The sequence below is a fragment of the Passer montanus genome, unplaced genomic scaffold (assembly GCF_014805655.1).
Source record: "Passer montanus isolate IOZ18808 unplaced genomic scaffold, ASM1480565v1 scaffold1, whole genome shotgun sequence".
Taxonomy (NCBI): Eukaryota; Metazoa; Chordata; class Aves; order Passeriformes; family Passeridae; genus Passer; species Passer montanus.
Genome location: NW_024356504.1, coordinates 14,704,530 through 14,719,712, shown reverse-complemented (window position 1 = coordinate 14,719,712; position 15,183 = coordinate 14,704,530). Strand labels below are relative to the sequence as shown.

General features: G+C 45.2%; 1 protein-coding gene across 21 annotated transcripts in view; it reads right to left on the bottom strand.

Moving 5' to 3' along the window:
- BIN1 (bridging integrator 1) overlaps positions 1 to 15,183 on the bottom strand; it is a 92,646-nt gene that overhangs the window by 32,849 nt on the left and 44,614 nt on the right. For 12 of the 21 annotated variants that reach the window (XM_039698517.1, XM_039698534.1, XM_039698552.1 and 9 more), the window contains exons 5-9: positions 14,177 to 14,272; positions 10,171 to 10,278; positions 7,419 to 7,511; positions 1,661 to 1,746; positions 233 to 308 (exon numbers count right to left, since the gene is read on the bottom strand). In XM_039698517.1, the coding sequence (XP_039554451.1) occupies positions 233 to 308; positions 1,661 to 1,746; positions 7,419 to 7,511; positions 10,171 to 10,278; positions 14,177 to 14,272 (459 nt within the window). The remainder of the gene's footprint in view (positions 1 to 232; positions 309 to 1,660; positions 1,747 to 7,418; positions 7,512 to 10,170; positions 10,279 to 14,176; positions 14,273 to 15,183) is intronic. The other 9 variants (XM_039698570.1, XM_039698608.1, XM_039698617.1 and 6 more) reach the window with 1 other exon arrangement.

The following is a 15,183-nucleotide window of genomic DNA, read 5'->3' as shown; positions in this document are numbered from 1 at the left end:
CTGTGTCAGACTGCCTTTGTCCTATGTGGCTCAGAAAAATACCAAGGGTTTGTATTATGCTCCAACATAGGGCCATTTTCTCCAACTGTTTTTTAGCTTGAGGTTTTGGGGTTTTTTTAGTTCTTTTCTTTGGTTTTGTTTGAGTTTTGTTTGTTTGCTGGATCTTGGGTTTTGTTTTTCTTTCATTAACAGTGAAGAGACAGTAAGGAGGAGAAGCTGTTGGTTGCCTTACCTTGCTCATTTCTTTATGGAAGTTCTCTTCTAGGCCAGCTATACTCTGGAATGTGTTGACATAGAAACCAACACGACTGCCAAATGAAAAACAAGACAGAAGAACTTAATGGGCACAATGCTCTCTCAAAATCTTTCAATCCTGCCCTTTCTGCTACCTCCCACCCACCATTCCCATGCAAACTCAACTCTGTCATATCTGGTACGTGTGAGAAGAGAGGGTGGCAAGGAAACAGAACAATGAGCAAAGGCCAGACATGTCCGGGGGAAGAAGAGACTGAGTAGAACAGGATTTAAATTTACACTGGCTAAAGTTAGAGGGAGGTATAGGGTGGGGAGGAAAAAAAATGAAATAAAAAATTCAAAAGAAGCAGGGGGGAAAAGCACCAGCAGTAGAAAGATGGAAAGAAAAATGGATAGATGCTGTGATGCAGACAGTGCTGGGAGAGCTGGGGGAATTAGCAGGGGGACAGATATTAATTCATCCAGAAGTCCCTTAGCACCAGGGAATCAAAAAAAGCATGAACTGTTTGCTTCAGGGGCAGAAAGAGTAAGAAAGCAAAGGATAGCACAGAGAGCAACACGGAAGCAGAAGGATCAGCTGGAAAGCAGGAGCCTGTGAAAAACCTGTGGCACTTTAAAATGCCAGCAGCAGCCTGTCACCAGCCTGCCAGCTGCCAACAGGGAGTGCTCTACCAGCACCCAGCCAAAGGAGCAACAGCAGGAGGGAGAGGAGAGGCTGTCCAAGGCCAGCAGCATCAGGGCTCTGCACAGAGAACCACCCAGATGCCTCTGTCCCTCCCAGCTCCTTCCCCAGCCAGGCCTGCAGGCTGCTGAGAGCAAGGAGTTCTGACTCAGGCTGGTGGAAAGGGGAGTGAAGGCAGACATCAGCACTTTGCTTTGCCACCCCACTGCTGCCCATTTTCTCAATCCTCACAAACCAGCACTGTCAACCTGAACACGACCACTGCATTTAAAAATAAGAAACTGGGACACTGCTAGGAAATGTCTGCCAGTTTTCCACTGTGCTGTCCCCATAAATCAGCTTCTGCTGCCCTGCAGTTCATCCCCCCAAGCTAAGTGTTGGTCTTTGCTTCACCTCCCTTTTCATCACCACAGTCACTGGCATGGCAAACCCATGGTCTCTCAAGTCTTTCAAGAAAGTTGAGCAGAGCTGGTAGGGCAAAGGGATTAAGCAGACAAAGCAGAGAAATACAGCTTCTCTTTGTGGTAAAATCATGTTTTTCAGGAAAATCATGAAGTAAAGCACAACAGTGAACCTGTGGCTGGGGGGAATACCAGGACAGACAGAGACGATCCAGAAATAAAAAAGAGCAGACACCCAGTCTAGGCTAAGAAGAATTGCGATCCAAGAGCTTGGATATTCATTTCCTTCCAACCAGCCCCTGGGAAAACTTTCAGCACTCACCTATTCCATAGTGAAGGCAGTTCCTCCTGCAGATCAACATTCATCTCTTCAAACACCTTCTGAGCCTTTACCAACTCTTCTTCAGCCTTAGCAACAGACAAGGGAGACTGTCAGCTCCAGCACAGACAAGTACCCTGCAGGGCTGGAACAACTGTGACTCTTTTGACTTCTCTGGGAGACCAGGCAAAATTCTGGCATGAGATAACCAGCATCCCAAATGAGTCTCCCAGGAACCAGGGCTGCACTATAGGTGACCCTTTAGGTTGAATGTGTTCCTCTCAGGTTCTCTCAATGGATTTCCTCATTTATACACTCAGCAAGTAATTCAAACAACCAATGATGTGTTTCAAGTTCTTTAAATTTCCCTGACTTCAAAAACTGAAAGGAGTTGGTCAGGCAGTTCAGCCTTCAGCTTGGATACAGGTGAAGGTAATCAGGGCCTCTGTCCCTTGCCAGATCTCAGAAAGAGTTGAAATCCATCCCAAATGGCATTAGAGAAGAATCCTCCCTCTTGGGAACTCTGCTGAGGTAAGGTCATGCCAAAGCCCCATCTCCTATGAGGAAGAGAGGAGGTCTGCATCCTTGGCCGATACAGCACTCCCACAAAGCTGACTGGAGAAGCAAGGAAGGGTATGCAAAGCATGAGTTGTGCCAGAGGGAGGCCAGGCTGCAGGGCTTCAGCAGCACATCTTGGTTTCCATGGTCTCACAGAAGTGCAATCCCAGGCTGACCATTGGCCCCAACTCCAGAACTGATCTCCTTCTCTCAGATGAGAATTTAAATTTGATCTGTTCATTGAACCTAGACACTGACAGATTCCAACACTGATGGATGAATTCTGTCAGGTTTCAGCAACAAAAAGGATGCTCCTGGTTTCTGTTGCTGACAGCAGAAGCCAGCAACAAGCACATGCCCTTTCCTACATCTGTCCTAGGTCACCTCTTTCTCTTTTCAGTACCCTGACTTAAAGTTCTCTAATTAAAATGTTTCTATTCTGTAATCTATAGCAGCACAGCATTCTGCCATGCAGTGAGATATATAATGGAAAAAAACCCTGCAAAAGCAATTTGTAAGGTCAGCACAAGTACCTATATTTGTGACAACAGCAGAAATTTCACAACACCACAGGCCTCTGCAAAGAGCCCACAAGCTATGGAAGCTGGATCTCCCTACCAGCCTGTAGTCATATTCCTACACCTTCTATGAAATCAAATTTTATCTTCTTTGCGTCAGCTTAATTAAAAAAAAATCCAGCTTACTGCTCCTTAGTGGCAGTTATATACAATGACAGGAATGATGGGAGCAAGGGCTTAAAAATATATTGCAGTTCTGAATCCTGCTCCTCACAGGAATCACTCTCCATTACATAGAGTAGGATCCCTTCACTCTCCATTTCTCTCCTGACTCAAGAGCAAACCACAGGAGCTCCTACTTTCCAGCTGGCTTCACCTGTCAAAGGGTTGCTCATTGCTGCCATAGGCAAGGCTAAGGCTCTGTATTCAAGACTAGGGGGAAAAGATTCTTCTGTAAAAAGACATATCTGGGAGATATTTAGAAATTAAGCCCTGGTGAGGAACAGGCAAGGGGAGAAGGGGTCATGATGCTTCCACCCAGAAACCCCTGTTTCGCTGCTACACCCACTGAAAAACTCAACATTTCAAGAGGGTTTGCACAAAAAAAGTCTTTTAAACAGACACAGTTTACGCTGGATGAGAGACAATGATCACAAAGACTCTTTCTACCTTAAAAAACCTTTATGAATGAATATTTCTAATGCAACCATTTTAAAGGGAGTAAAAAAAATAAAAAACCCAACAAGTCTACCCTTTGGCTTTATCGTATTCTAACTTCCAAACTACTGGAACCAGAATCAATCCAGGAGATGATGTGGCATCATTGAATGCTGTTAGTTTTTCAGATGGTGGTGAATATCATTAACATTCTTTCCCTCTCTCATTTACTTGTTTATAAGGTCAGAAAACCTAGAAAGCAACGTGTGAATATTGCGACATCCCGAGGCAAAGGCAAAACCAGTAACAGGCAACGTTCACTCTAAAGCAGTTGTAGGAATCAGGGATCCATCCAGCAGGGCCTGTGGCTCAGCTAGTGCTCTCATCCCCAGGAAGAGGACTGAAATAATTCTTCAGTCTGCCCAGGGATCTTCTCACCAGTGGGATTTATTTTGCTCGGAAGCCAGAATCCTGGCACTTGATAGCCCTGACTGCTTCCAGCCAGAGCCAAAGCCAGACATCAGCCTGGTCACAAGCCCTTCCAGAGAAAAAGCCAGCTCAGGGAGTGAGGTGGGGACAGGCAGAGACAGATTCCAGGGCAGAGCCCACTGTCACATCTGTGCACTTTGTTTCAGCTGCCATCCCTGCCGCCCTGAGGGGAAACCGAGGCAGAAGAGAGTGAGGTGGGGACAGGCAGAGACAGATTCCAGGGCAGAGCCCACTGCTACATCTGTGCACTTTCTGTTTCAGCTGCCATCCCTGTCACCCTGAGGGGAAACCGAGGCAGAAGGACTTAATGCCCACACCCATGAAACAGGATCTCAGAAAATCTTTCTCTCCTCTCCCTGCCTGAAGGGGGGAAGGTTCGAACAGGAGATGGACAACCAATACTTTCCTGACTTTCCACCCAGCCAAAGCTCAGAGTGCCATGCACAACCAGTTCAGCTGTAGCAGGGGACAGTTTTTCCACACTGCTTCTGCTAGTACCACACATCTCAGCCCTCTGAGTGCCTGGTTATGTCCAGCTTGGTGCTTTTAGACAGTCTGATGACTAGTGCCATGCACAACCAGTTCAGCTGTAGCAGGGGACAGTTTTTCCACACTGTTTCTGCTAGTACCACACATCTCAGCCCTCCTGAGTGCCTGGTTATGTCCAGCCTGGTGCTTTCAGACAGTCTGGTGACCATTTAACTTCAAAGACTATGTTGTGAATTGTGGTAATTAGGCACTGCTCAGTAAATAGTTTAGATATCCAAGAGACAGGGATAAGAAACAGAGCAGGAAGACTCCCTCCAGGTCCAATTCCCACCAGTCCCAGCCAGACCTGCCTCTCAGAAGGACTCAACTTGCTCATCCTTTCCTACAGACAGAGATATTGTTCTGTTATCACTGCAGCACCAAGGATGTTGCTTTTTAGTCTGCATTAAACATGTCAGCAGAGCTTAGTCAAAAGACAAGAATTTGCTGTTCTAAGCCATTTTACTCTTTGTTTCAAAAAGCACAGCCACTGACATTTTAACTGGGAGTGTACAATAGCAACTCCCACAGCAGACATCAAAAAAAATCCCCACTGTGTTGTTTTGGTTTTTATCTGTTAAAGGCCAGAGGTTTGCACACTGGAGGGAAGGACTCTGCTTTACAGTAGAAACAAATACCAGATCTCACTGACCCCATTTTTGAAGCATGGAGGCTGTAAAAGTATCAGGCAAGAAGAGACAGCAACACAGCTGCTGGTAAAAGGAGACTTTTTTAGGCTTAACATTCTGAAGCTTCTCAATAAATCCAGCATCATCAGCTCTCCTAGTTTTATCAGAGGTTAATGAGATTTAGGGCTGTCATTAACACCTTCAGTCTTGAAATGACACAAATGTAAAAACTGAAGCCTTTTTTTCCTACCTACTAATATTTGTGAAGGCAAGCTGGAAAACCTACAGGTTGAGAATACAACTAAAGTTCTTTGTTAAGGGGTTGGTTTTTTTGTTAGTATCCAATCCAAAAGCAAAATTTAAATAAAGAAAAAAGCAAAGAAAAAAACCCCAATGCTTACACAAACAGAAACAAAAAATTAGGGTCAGCAATAGGAGGAATAAAAAGGAGTGTTTTGAAAATATTTGTGGTCACTGAATATATTGATGCCATGTACTGGGAGATTAACACCCCCGCACCACAGTGGGTGGAAAGATTACACAGTGCCTTGCACATGCTGTAGGGTAAAGTGACCCAGTGCAGTGAAATTATGGAGAGACTCTTGGTATCCTGTCTAAGATCCACAGGCAATGGATGAGGAGGCATTCACAGGTACTGCCTCTCTGGGCATCTGTGCATGCTGCTATTACAGCAGTCACCACAGCCAAGCCTGAGAAGAGGAAAAATGCCCCAAGAGCTGATGGATGAGAGACTCTTGGTATCCTGTCTAAGATCCACAGGCAATGGATGAGGAGGCACTCATGGGTACTGCCTCTCTGGGCAGCCTGTGCATGCTGCTACTATAGCAGTCACCACAGCCAAGCCTGTGAAGAGGAAAAATGCCCCAAGAGGTGATGGAGTTATATATTTATTTGTGACTTGAGGAACTTCCCATACATGTTTTCGAGTCCTCCAGAAAAACCACCAGTCAAACACACCAGTCAAGAACCACAACTGTGCAGACAGATCCCAGCTGGGCCAGTAGAGACACAGGAAAAGCCCCCAGGACGAGGAAAAATGCCCCAAGAGCTGATGGATTTATATATTTATTTGTGACTTGAGGAACTTCCCATACATGTTTTCTAGTCCTCCAGAAAAACCACCAGTCAGACCAGTCAAGAACCACAACTGTGCAGATAGTTCCCAGCTGGGCCAGCAGAGGCACAGGCAAAGCCCCCAAGAAGCTGCCATGTGTGCTTCTCCCTTCAATCTAGAATGAATACATATTTCATCCCTTTGCTCTGCATCTTAAGCAGGGCTGCTAACAGCTGTTTTTTTCCCCAAGCTTTACTGATGTGGTAATGGAGTCTTTTCCCAGATCCAAAGTCATAAAGTGACTGTGAAAAACCCAGGGGCCTCATAAGGTGAGAGGCATTTCTGAAGTGCAATTCATTCCCTGGACAAGGCATGTGAAGACATAGGAGCATTTGAATGAGAACAGATGAGCTCACCAGGAATTTGTGAGCAGGTAACTTGTGCTCTCCCAGTTGGGGTAAGGATTTATTATCCCTTGCTCATTGAAAGCATCTTCTTCTCACTGACTGTCTTCTGACAAGTCCCTCTTATCTCTAAAGGTGTTCCAACTGAAACACTGACCAAGACTTCCTCAGAAAGTCACACTTCTATGCAAGTAGGATTGAAATTTTTATTCCCTGCAGTTCCCCTGAGCTGCTGATGTCTCTCAAGATGCTATAACCTAAGTTCTGCTAGATGACACCACCTTGATGTCAGCCTGTTCAAATATGTCACACAGGGTACAAATCTGGGGATCTGGGCCCATCTCTTCTCCTTTGCAGATCAAAATTGTATCCAAAAATGGCTCTTTTAAACCACAACAGCCAGGACAGTGCTCATTTGGGAATATCACAGGAGAATGTTGCAAGCTCACTCAGCAGCCACAGAAATCACGATGCTATTTTTTTGTGGCTTTACTCAGTGACACAAATCCATAGGCCAATTTTTCAGCTTTTTTTTTTTTTTGAAACAACAACAATAAAAATTGACTGCTTCTCTTAGAGCAAAATGGAAGCAGTAATTGGAGGAACTGTTTACTACATCACCCTCTGCCTCAGAGTTATTCTACAGCCTTTCTTCATCCACATTTCATCTCGGGGGGAGAAAACAACAGTCCAGTATTAACACACCTGACTAGAAATCAGTCGGGCAGGCACAGATTCATTCTCTGGTCAGCAACTTCCACATGCCCACTGTGGCTAAGGAGTGTCAAGGACACACTTATCAGAGAGGACTAGAGTGAACGTTGCCTAGAGATTACTGGCAGGATACAACCTAGAGCCCAAAATAGCGCATGCAGGGTTAGAGCCAGGTAGATCAGCAGTCACCTGATTTCGGAGCAGATTAGTTTGTGCAACGAGGTGAGCTTGTAGCTTCCCTTGACACCACTGAGGCGCAGCTTTCTCAAGCAGCGAAACAGGCTGGGGGAGGGAGCATGTTTGAGTGGGAAAAAAAAAAGAAAAACAAATAAACAGAGAACAAGAGAGACACAAACATATATCTTTTAGGATAAAAAAATTAAAATCACAACAGAGAGTGTATTTAGAGGCTGGGCCAAACCAGTATCACCAAGGCGAGAGAAAAAAAACAAACATCCCGGGACTGATCAGTTATGAATCCTTTGAAGCATGCCAAGTTTAGCAGTAATTAATGTTCCCATGTGGGCTGGATACTGCAGACCAGCCAGGCAGCTGTAAGAGCAACAGATACAGTTGTTAGTGACCTAGCACACAGACAACCCTACTCCAAGGCATGGCTGTGAAGTTGGAGCTCCTTAAAGAGAGGTCAGGATTAATTAACCATCATAATTATTGGCATGCAACAGGTGAAAGTCCACAGTGTTTTATTTTAATAGCAGGATGTAAGTTTAGCAGTAAGTGGCAGGGGTCCTGGGTGGGAAAAGAACATCCATATATTAGAGAAGAATAAAGACTATTCTTGTAGTGCCAAACAGTATTTACACTGCTGTTTCTGTTACTATACCATGAAACCTTAATCAAGTCAGTTCCCACTTGTATCCTGTGTCAGAAACATGATTTCTCTCTCCTAGGGGTCTGTCATCACATTCCAAAGTAACTTACACTGGAACAACCCTACTTCAAAGGTCACAGGAGCAAAACTGCAGGCACAGAAACAGGGAGGTGAACTACCTCCAGCAGCTGAGAGCACGCTGAGCCCTGGCTGCTGCCCACAGCCTTGCAGAGCTGCGTGACTGAAAATTCCAGAGCCCAGGCTAGGCAGGGAGAACTGCCCACTTGGGAAGGCCATGGATACATAACTCCCTGGGACTTGCTGCTCCCATCCTGGCAGGCTCAGGACAGTGCAATGTGTCACGTATTACCCTGTACATGAGCTTATGGCCTGAATTCCAGAGGGTGAAAAGATCCAGTGCACTGCATGCTTTGGCTAATGAGAAGAGTTTGATCAGGTCCTTTCACAGGTTAAATCATGAATAGAGCACCAACTCCTAACTCCCAAACATTCACTCTTCAAACTGCACTTTTTTCCATACCTGTTGTATCATCTTAGCTGAACATTTGGGGCAACAGTGAGTGCAGCAGCAATAAAGGCAGCCAACCTCTGCTGCAGAGCTCCAGGTACCAACCTGAGTAGATCAATTCCTACAAAACCATTTCCACTGCATCAAAGATCCTATTGGCATGCACCAATAAAATAACACGCCCCAGGGAAATTCTGCTCCTACCCCAAACACAATAAATTATTGCTTTGAACTGAAGGCACAACCAGCTGGGCCTCATGCCTTGCATACAGAATCAAGACTTGCTTTGCCACACGAGTGATGCAATAACACTTGGGCCATCAATCTCTCTCCTCCTTTGTCTGTCAAGGTTAATCACAGTGCATGCAGTGCACTGTGGATGACTCAAGACTTGCAGCTTAACCATAAAAGTAGTGTGACCACTAAACGCATATCTTTCACTCAGGGTAGGGATGTATGTTAATTTCTTTTATGCAGGAAAAACACCAGCATCTCTTACACAGCTCATATTCCCCCCTACCAGAAATAACCCTAAGCAAAGGATGACAACTCTTGTCAGCCTGGTTAAAAGATACAGATCCAGGGTCTTTCTTTCCCGTACTGCTTCTACTCTGAAGAGTCACGATTTGTCATGGCCCACACTGCAGAGAACAAAAGATGTCTCTCCTGCCCTGGTCTAGTCTGTTGTGTCAAGAAGTGTCCTGTGAAGGGAAGCACATGGATTCAAATACACTTAGGGTACAAGAGGATTCCATGGCTCATTTTAGGGACAGTATTCAACTCATGTACCTACTCTAGAAGAAAATTAGCACTATTACATGTCTTCTGCTACATTAAAAAATGTAAACTATATTTTTAATTAAAATAAATCTCATTAAAAATAAAATTCTTCACTTGACTATTGGGCAAGCCCTGGATCAAGCTATTCAGAGGCAGGAAAGAAACCTGACATGAAAAAACTCTTCTTTTTCTGCTTTCAGCCATATTTATTATTGGTAATTTTAACCAACAGACAATAGAGTACATTCATCAAGTGTGCACACAGTACATTTCCACTGATGTGCTTGTAATTCACACTGCTAAGGGCCTCTCCTGTAGGATATCAGAAGGCTTCACAAACACAACCAACTTCAAATAACTCTGAAACATTCTTACCACTGCTCTAGGATGGGGAGAAAGTCCCAAGAAGCAGACAAACTGTAACATTTTTCTGCAGCACTGCAAGATTTTGCTTCCCCAAGGGCACACAGGCTTTTCTGCCAGAGGTTACTGGTCCTGTGTGTGTGACAAAACCATGCCCAAGCATTTGGCCACCAAGACACACAGACTGATGGTGGTGGGTCTGAACCAACCCAACAGAGGCCATCCTGCCTTCCAGGAAAACTAAACAAATGAGAAGGAAATACCTAGCAAAACTCACCAGTTCACAACACCTCAATGATCTTAAAGGTCCTTTCCAATATGAATGAACTCTACGAAAACACAGTGAAGAGGTACAGGGGAACTTAAAAGCAGCTCAGTTGGCAAATGCAGAGCTCCCAAAAAGAAAGGAAGGCTGCATATCCTCCTGATTCCTTTACCTTTGCGATTTTGGTTTCATCCTTCTTCTTTGCAGTTTGCAGGGCTTCAAAGTGGTGTCTGGCACTGTCATAATCCACAAGCTTCCTTCCTCGCTTTGCGATACGAGACTGGAAAGATGGAGAAAAGAGTCACACCAATCTTCCCCAGCAGCCAAAACTGCAAAACCTCCCAGGAAAAAAACCCTCCCAACTTCCACAACACCCCACACTCTGCCCACACAAGGACTCTCCCTGGATCCTCCACACAGGAGGAGGCCCTGGAAGCCACCATTTCAGAGGGAGCACCTCAGGAGGAAAGAGGAGCCATCAAGGGAAGGTGAAGGGATCCAGCCAACAGGCCCCATCTCTGGGTAATGTGTATTTTCAGAACTTTAGCTCCCCTGCTTCCTAAGCCCCACAATGTGCCTGCATCCTACATCCTTCATTATTTTCAGGGCTTCCTGAGGGCTGCAGCCAGTCTCTAACTAACCAGCTCACTAGTTTGTGTGGAAGCCTGAGAGATTAAGTTCAACAAAAGAAGGCATTTCTGCTGCCAGCACAGCAAAAGCGCTCATCCACATGCTCTGGACATACCATGGACAGCCTTTTGGACCCTGAGACAGAAGCTGCAGACAGTAGTGACTGCCAAAGGCAGAGGTCTGCTGTCACCAGCATTCAAGCAAGGGAAGTGCAAGGGAAAACCTGCAGCACTGGGTCACCAACACACAACACTGAAGCCAAAACAAATACAAGGAGGGAGCCAACTGGGTACCAGACTTAGATTCAGGAATGGAGTCCTGACAAATCCATGGCTGAGAATCCAGGACAGACAGTCAGGCCTGTGGCCTGATCCTGTGTTACCCTTCTTGAACTGAGGAGCCTAAGGCTCTCTCTCAGCAGAGTCGTACTTTACTGAGGCTCTGTCCCACTGGGTTTCCCTGTTTTAGGAACTATCCATCCCCTCTGGCCCCTGCCTCCCACACTGTCTGCAAACACCCCAGACTATCTGGGCTGGAGCACACACCTTCCCAGCCTTAACACAGCACTTCCCCCCCAGATCAGAGAGCCTGGACCATTGTCAGTAATCAGCAGCCCAGAGACAGGCTGGATAACAGAGTGAAAAGGCATGGCAAAGAGCCAGGAGGATTGCTAAACAACCACAAAACCCAGGGACATAGTGCAGAACGAGGAATCAGCACTGGGATTTACTTGCAAAAGCAGAATCCCCTTCTCTCCTGCCTTGGCAGGGAGCTGTGGTTTCCTCTCCCCAGGCTCCTGCAGATACGCTGCAGAACCGCGCTCAGGGCTGATCCCTGCCAGACCAGCTGGAGCAGCTCACACATCTCCCACACACGCTCCTCTGCTCCTCCAGCAAACTCTGCTGCAGCTCTAGGTGAGTCACAGCAGGTCTGCAGGATCTCAGACACATGCATACCCAAACTCTCCTCTAAATGCTCAGCTCACTCCAAGAGAGGAGTCACGAAGAAGCTGAGCCACCACACAGTCGAGGTCACTAGAAGAAACCTCCCCAACTCCACAGTGCCAGCCAGGAGACAAGGTACTGGAGGGGGCTTCCAGCTGCACAGCAATCTGGGATGCAAGTTAATGCATCTTACAAACACACCAGAGGAAACACGGCCCCATCTGGGATTGAAGAGATACCACTTTGCCCCCACGTCAGCCTGGTAGAAACAGATGCAGTTTCCCCACCTCTGACATGGCCACACAGCCATTTCAGTTTTTTGGGCTACCCCACCAGGAAGTTTGATTCAATGTCACCCATCTTTCAAACAAAGTCACTCTTCCATGTTTATGCAGCTCCCAGATTTCTAATAGCCATCACCATGTTTCTGCTGGAGTACAGGGAAATGCTGCAGGATACAGACACACAGGGTGTGAGCCCTCCTGCAGTAACCACTGAGCACACCACTGCTGGTGATGGCACTCACTGGATTTTTAGGAAGGCTCAGGGCTGCCTTGTATGACTCCAGGACAGCTGCAGAGACCCAGCATCACCCAAATGTAACAGCTGAACTCCAACAGACTTCACTACTTTGCAACAAATCCATCTTAATTTAAGCCTCCTTAAAAAACAAACAAAGCCAAGCCATCACAAATCTTTTGTCCTCCACACCCTTTTTTTACTCATATTTGGTTTTACAGCTAGTTGAGCACCAGTTTTAGACAGAAAATCCCCAATTCAACAGCTCTTCAGAACTTGGGCTGTAGTTTAGCTTCTCTGGCCTCACTGCAGAGACCTGTACTATTATTGCACAATGAGCAAAACCAACCAAAAACTCACTCAGAAATATTAAAAATTATGCAAGAAGAGTCCTACTCCAAGAAGTACAGACACTGACCTGAAAAGAAAGTTAAAAGTACTTTTTGCATTCCCGTTTTTCAAGTTAGAGAAGATGGAGAGGCCTTGTTCAGGAGTGAACATCCAACACTGGATAAATTATTTTCTTTAACACACAAAAATTCCTTACTAAAGGCATGCTCTGTTTTCACATTCCTGCTGTGGATTCCTTTTCAAGTCCAAAAAATCCAAGAGAATTTTTACAGCCCCTCAAGTAAAGACAGTTTGAGAAGATGTTAGAATGTAACAAAAAAACACATGCATGATCTAACTCATCACACATTTTAATTACTAGGCCATTAATGAAAACAGGTCTTTTCACAACAAAATTAAAATCATCTTTCTCCATAAATCAACTTCTTTTACCAGGGTAATTCCAGAATTCTAGAAAAAGCAGAAAAATTCATTTTGTGGAAAACAAAAACCAGAAAACTAACACTGCAACAACAAAAACCAACTCGTGTTTGGCCACCACATGTTTGGCATCAATAGTCTGTAAATGACATAAGACTGGAGCTTTTTTTTTTTTTTTTGCCTGAAAATATCAAGAACTCTAATTTCTTATGTGAGGCCTAGCTATGCTTTTGTACGGTTTAGAAATGTTTGACAACTGGTAAAATGTGATTTGGACCAAAGCAAAGTGCCAAAGTCTGAGTCTACAGAAAGCCCACAGAAAGGCATCCTGCTGAGGAATCACACAGGCTGCACTTCTGACTGAGGCCCATGGCATCACACCCAGAGAGACCAGCCCTATAGCCTCCAGAGGGTGGAAAGCCACAGCCCTTCCCCACATCCCGAGGTAGAAGAGGCTGGAAAAATGAAGCAAAAACAGGGAATCCCAGGAGACAAGGACACTGCTGTTCAGGGCTCGTTTTACAAGCCTGTGACCTGCCCCCATGTGATACAGCACCATCCTCCTGAAGCAATAAATATTGACAAAGGTTTTAAGAGACATGTGTTGGGGAAAGGGCTGTTTTCACTGGAACACTGGAAAGTAGCCAAGCTGATAGTTCCCATATGGTGATATCATTACTAGTACTTCCATATGGTGAAGACATTTCCTGCATAACCTCAAAATGAATAGAGAGGAGATAACTGTGGGGGAAGGGAAGGTCACAGGCCAGCACTCAAACCCAGGCCCCTGGATACAATCTCTCCCTAAAAAGACACCTATCCAGCATTCTCCCTTCACTGAAAAAAAGCTGGGTACACACACAGCAGGCCTTCAAGGGCTCACAGAAATCTGCCTTCCACACCAGCCTCTGCTCATAAAGTAGATTTGCCACTAACTGCTTCCTCAATGTTTTCTACTTACAAGGAAGTTACAAGACAAAAGGACCAAAAAGACATTGAGACCTTCTGAGCTATTGCTGACACTGCCCCCCTGCACTCTGATGCAATAGAGAGTTTCATGGATCCTCCTGTTTCACACTTATATTTTCTCTTCAGCATCTTTCCCCTGGATTCTTCATTCTTGTTTTAAGCCCAGAAATAGAACAAGACATTTTCAATTAACCCAGAGCTGCAGAGATCTTGGCTGCTTTTAAAGAAGACCTTGGAGAAGTACAGCACACATTCTCCTAAAGCAGATGGGGATATAAGAAATTGATCTTCAGAGCGGTTATCTGCTGTGAATTTCTAGATCAAATAGTTCCAAGAGAATCTTACTTTAATATCTGGAAATTGGCCAAGATATGTATCCATGGTCAGAAGTGCTTGATCCACCAGCTTCTGATGGAAATCTGTCCATAGGAGATCATTGTTCTGAAAAACGAAAGTAATGAGTTAACTATTAAGAACACAAGGCTCCACATTTCTGTTTTTCTCTGTGAGTGCTACAGCAAACAATCCTGGGCATTCAGAGCTCTTAAGAAAAAGTAAATTCTTTGGAAAACTAATGATAAAGTATCTTGGCAGAAATGAGAAAGCCTGATGCTGCTACTTCAGGTGACCTCTCCAAGGACAAAATGCCTTTGAAACTCTTTCCCCTGCAATGTTAAACTCAAGTCTGTAAGGTGATTGTCAGGCTGGTTTTGCCTCCTCCTCCCAGCAGCTACAAAAAAGGGACACCTGACACCACAAGGCACCATTTTCTGGTTTTTATTACAATACAGTTTCCTGGAGAATCATGAACAACAGAAAGCAGTCTTCAGGCCTCACACCACTTGTCCCCACAGCCCAGTGATTGTCAGGCTGGTTTTGCCTCCTCCTCCCAGCAGCTACAAAAAAGGGACACCTGACACCACAAGGCACCATTTTCTGGTTTTTATTACAATACAGCTTCCTGGAGAATCATGAACAACAGAAAGCCACACTAGCAGTCTTCAGGCCTCACACCAGCTGCCTCCACAGCCCAATGGAGGACAAGGCATGCACCATGAGCTGTGCCCACTTTATCCTTGACCTTAGCTCAGGCACAGCAATTTCCTATCAACACCTTGGATTAGGTGAAAATTACCCCTCTCTGCCGGTTTTGCACTTGAACAAAGGGTTTTGGCTAAAAGATTCAGAGAAAGTTCCCACTTTATACTTTTCATTTGGCAGGAACAACTCTTCTCTTTCACCTGTCTTTTCACAAGCAAAATATAAACAAGGAAATAAAGGGGAAGGTGGAAAGCTGGAAATATTCTTGCAGACCCAAAGGGTAGCTACAGTTAGTTCTCAGGATTCATGTC